The 3966-nt window shown below is 49.1% G+C and overlaps 1 protein-coding gene across 1 annotated transcript in view; it reads right to left on the reverse strand.

Annotated features, from left to right (window-relative positions):
- Window positions 1–3921, reverse strand: part of KIAA1549 (KIAA1549 ortholog) — a 140951-nt gene extending 137030 nt beyond the window's left edge. Inside the window, exons 1-2 of the mRNA XM_006861241.1 lie at window positions 3911–3921; window positions 3678–3856 (exon numbers count right to left, since the gene is read on the reverse strand). Of these exons, the coding sequence (XP_006861303.1) occupies window positions 3678–3856; window positions 3911–3921 (190 nt within the window). The remainder of the gene's footprint in view (window positions 1–3677; window positions 3857–3910) is intronic.
- Window positions 3922–3966: the final 45 nt, after the last annotated feature.

Here is a 3966-nt window from a genome sequence, read left to right on the forward strand (position 1 = left end):
TCCCATACAAAGAAATATAGGACACAGCCTTATCAGGTTGATATTCATCAGAGCATTAGTTATAACAGCCAGAAAAGCTGGAAATGACAGGACAAAAGAGTAAATAAATTATTAGCATGGAAAACTGTGTTTTCAAATAATATTCATTGTTGTTAAGTTATTAACCCTATAGAGGGTTTCTGAGGAGTGGGTGATGGGTTTGGACTGTTGACCTTGAGGTTAGCAGTCCAGTGTATACCCTACAGAGCCACACCAGGGCTCCAAATAATATCTGGTAGGTGGGAAATACTGAAGTAAAATATGAAGTAACAAAGGCAGAAATACGGCACATAAACCAACAATTCGCATTTAAATTTTGGTAAATGCTAACAAACATACAAAAAAGACGACTATTTACAGAATTATCTCTGGGTTGTAGGGACTACTTTCTTTCCTGTGCTCTCCAGTAATTTCTGCAAAGATATCACACTCAGAAAAACTTATTTTAAGAAAAACATGTCCTTGAACAAGAGGTAGAACAAGGTGCACCCTGTCCTTTTTATATTATGGATGTTGTTGTTGTTAAGTACCGTGGAGTTGGTTCTGACTCATAGTGACCCTGCACAGGGTTTCCAAGGCTATAAATCTTTACGGGAGCAAATAAGCCTCATCTTTCTTCCGCGGAACCGCTGGTAGTTTCGAACTGCTGACCTTAAGGTTGGCAGCCTGACTCATAACCACTACGCTACCAGAGCTCCTTATTATGGATGTTAGGTTATGGATGTTAGGTTTCCTAAAAGCAAAACCAAAAAAGCAAACCTAATGCCACTGAATCAACCTGGACTCATAGCAACTCTATAGACAGAGTAGAATTGCTTCATAAGGTTGCTGCGGTTGTGAGCCTACGTGGAGGCAGACTGTTTCAACTTTCTCCCATAAAGTGGCTGGTAGATGCAAACTGTTGACCTTGCAGTTAACAGCCCAACATTTAACCCACTGAGCCACCAGGGCTACCTTTAAAATCAAGTCTAAAGTTTTAAAGTTATTTCTACAGCAGTCAAGACCAAATTTACCAGGGTGAAAAAAAAGGAGGCTGGAGACAATCAAAACGCTGAATGCTGAAGTAACAGGCAAATTGGAAGGTGGGCTCTATCCATCAGAAGCTAATGAAAACAGAGGACCCTCAAGATACCTATGGCGGAATTGCCACTTAACACATCCTACCCAAAAGACTTTGTCTGACAAGCACTTTTACAGTCATCCAGTTTTGCTCTGCTGACAGAAACACAACTCTTGAGACTGTCGCAGGGGGTCCAGTGGCCCAGGGGAGTCATGGACCAGACAACTGAGGCACACATGCTTCCCAGAGCAGTGGCCACTTGCTACCTACCCAGTGCCCTGGCTACAGGAGGAAGTACCCCCCATCAACACTGCTCCTCACAGCCTTCTGGAAGTGGTTCAGGAATCACCCGTAGGGGTCTCCTCTATGGAGCCCTGCTCAGCAGGTCAATGACTGCCTTCTAGGCTCAGGACCCTTCTACACTTGCCCACACTCTGCTCCATGCTTCCAACTGAATCCTTGAGGCCACACAGCCACTTCGGATAAGCACTGGGCTGCTCTCTTCAAGGTCAATAGTTCAAACTCACCAGCAGCTCCGTGGGAGAAAGATGAAGCTGTCTGCTCCTGTAAAGATTTACAGTCTCGGAAACCCTAAGCAGCAGTTCTGTCCTGTCCTGTAGGGCCAATGAGTCAGTAAGGACTCATTGGTAGTGGGTTTGGTATTGTTACCCAGCTTGCAACCAGCTGTAAAAACCAAGGGAGCCCAATCCACAAATTAATAATATACTGAAGTGTCTTCCCTGATGTCACTACCAGAAAAATATGGTCAATTCTGTTATTTCAGGTTAGATATCGACCACCCTTCAGTCAGTGTGTTGTACTGTGGCGACTTGTGTAATGCTGCGATGCTAAAAGCTACACCTCTGGTATTTCAAATACTAGCAGGGTCACCCATGACAGACAGGTTTCAGAGGAGCTTCCAGACTGAGACAGACTCGAAAGAAAATCCATGAAAACCCATGGATCACAGCTGAACATGGTGCAATAGAAAGTTAGAAGATGAGCCCCAGGTCAGTCTGAAAGGCACTCAAAACCCACTGCAACAATGGTCAGACATACCAACAATTGTAAAGATGGCACAGGACCTCGAAAGATCTTTCTGTTGAACAAAGGGCTTGCCATACGTTAGAACAGACTGTATAGCAACTCACAACCCTAAAAACCCCAGGCTGAATAGTTGCATTGGGGCTGGCAGGGGAAACGGAAAAGGCATATAGAGGAAAAAGTGATAGAAGAATCCAACAAACAGCTCCATCACTTATTTTAAATGTTTCCAAATAAATAATATTATATTCTTCACAGCACTGCTGTGGGTCCAGATAGCCATGTTCACAAGGAGAAGCAATAGAGAACAGAGGAAATGTGCAGAGTTTGGGAGCCAAACCAAGACAAATCAACTCCTAGAGTCTTAGTTTCCTCATCTGTAAAATGGGGCTAATGAAGAAAGCAACTGGATTGTCTGTAGAAGAGGCAGTTTGGCACCCAGAAAGCAGACAGTCAATGGCCAAATAATCCCATTAGTATTCCATGGGCTCTTTGTTGATCACCATGTCCTCTCCTAGACAGTTTACTCTCCTCTGGATACCCAGGACTGAAGCACACAGCCAAGGCAGAGCTGAGCGCCCTGCCCCTCCCCCCAGGAACTAGGTGAGGCAGAGCTGTTGGCTATGTCTCTCTCTCTCTGTCCCTCTCTGTTTCTCCATAGCTCTCTCCTGCCTAAAGGAGACCCATGCTGCCCACCCCAGCTCCAACCCAACTAGAGAAAGTACTTTGAGGTCCAGGCTGTAGAAATGTCTGCAGGTCGGAGCAGCTGGGAGCAGCAGGGAGGCTGGGACCTTGAGCGAGTCCCTTCTGTGCCTCAGTTTCCTCGTTGATAGAAATGGCACACTCTGGGCTCTCTCAGGTCCCTTCCTCTATGTGGCACAGGTCACAATTCCAGCAGAGATCCAAGGAAAACCTCCAAGCACGCTCCACGTCCTACCCAAGCGCCGGGGCAGGTCTTTGCCCTCTTCCACAAGAAGGGAAGCCAGTAGAGCTTGCCCTGGTTTCTGTTCTGGGTGGACTCCTTCTCCACCCATGGTAGGCCACCCCACCTTTCCTGGTCTGACCCACAGTGGTCAAATGTGTGCTGGGCAGCCACCCTTTGGCTGTGTGTCTGCCCAGAGGCAATTCCAGACCAACGGTCACCCTGTGTGCACGCCCAGAGTGGACAGAAGAACATTTCAGAGAGGCAATGTGTACGTTCCTAACAACAAAACCCATAAACCCTCTGCTGGGGGGCAGCGGCTAAGTTGCATTGGTTATGAAGACAGCCCTTCTCCAAGCCTGCCCGGCACAGAATTTCACACTCCATTGTATTCGGCACGCCTGTGTAGAAAGAACCGGGCCCAGGGCGCTTTCCAAGAGATTTTCTTTGGCTGTTCTTTGTGTCCCGGTGCACGGGGTGGGGGGGAACGGGCCAGCCGGGCCGCCTCTGGGGGTGCAGGGCCACTGAAGGCAAAGCTATCGTGTTTGAAAGCACACATAGGGAATGTGCCCCTTCGCCCCGACAATAAAGTATTCCAGATCACATCCAAACCATCAGGTACGAGCACAATCCCAGCGCCTGCATTTTGCATGAGAGCTGAGGGGACGCCCCCCGATTCCGGACCACAGGCTCGGCCGCGCTCCCGCGGCTCCCGGGGGGCTGGTCCCCCGCCTCTGGGCGCTGGGCCCAAGGGGAAGGGCCGGCGTCTTGAGGAAGCAGAGCGCGGGGGGCTTGGGGGCCGCGGAGAAAAGGAGACGGCCCGGCCCCGGGGGTCGCCGACTTACCTGGCACGCATGCGGTCGGCCGGGCCAACAGCAGCAACAGCAGCCCGAGCCCGATG

This window comes from Chrysochloris asiatica, unplaced genomic scaffold (genome assembly GCF_000296735.1).
Source record: "Chrysochloris asiatica unplaced genomic scaffold, ChrAsi1.0 scaffold00041, whole genome shotgun sequence".
Lineage (NCBI taxonomy): Eukaryota > Metazoa > Chordata > Mammalia > Afrosoricida > Chrysochloridae > Chrysochloris > Chrysochloris asiatica.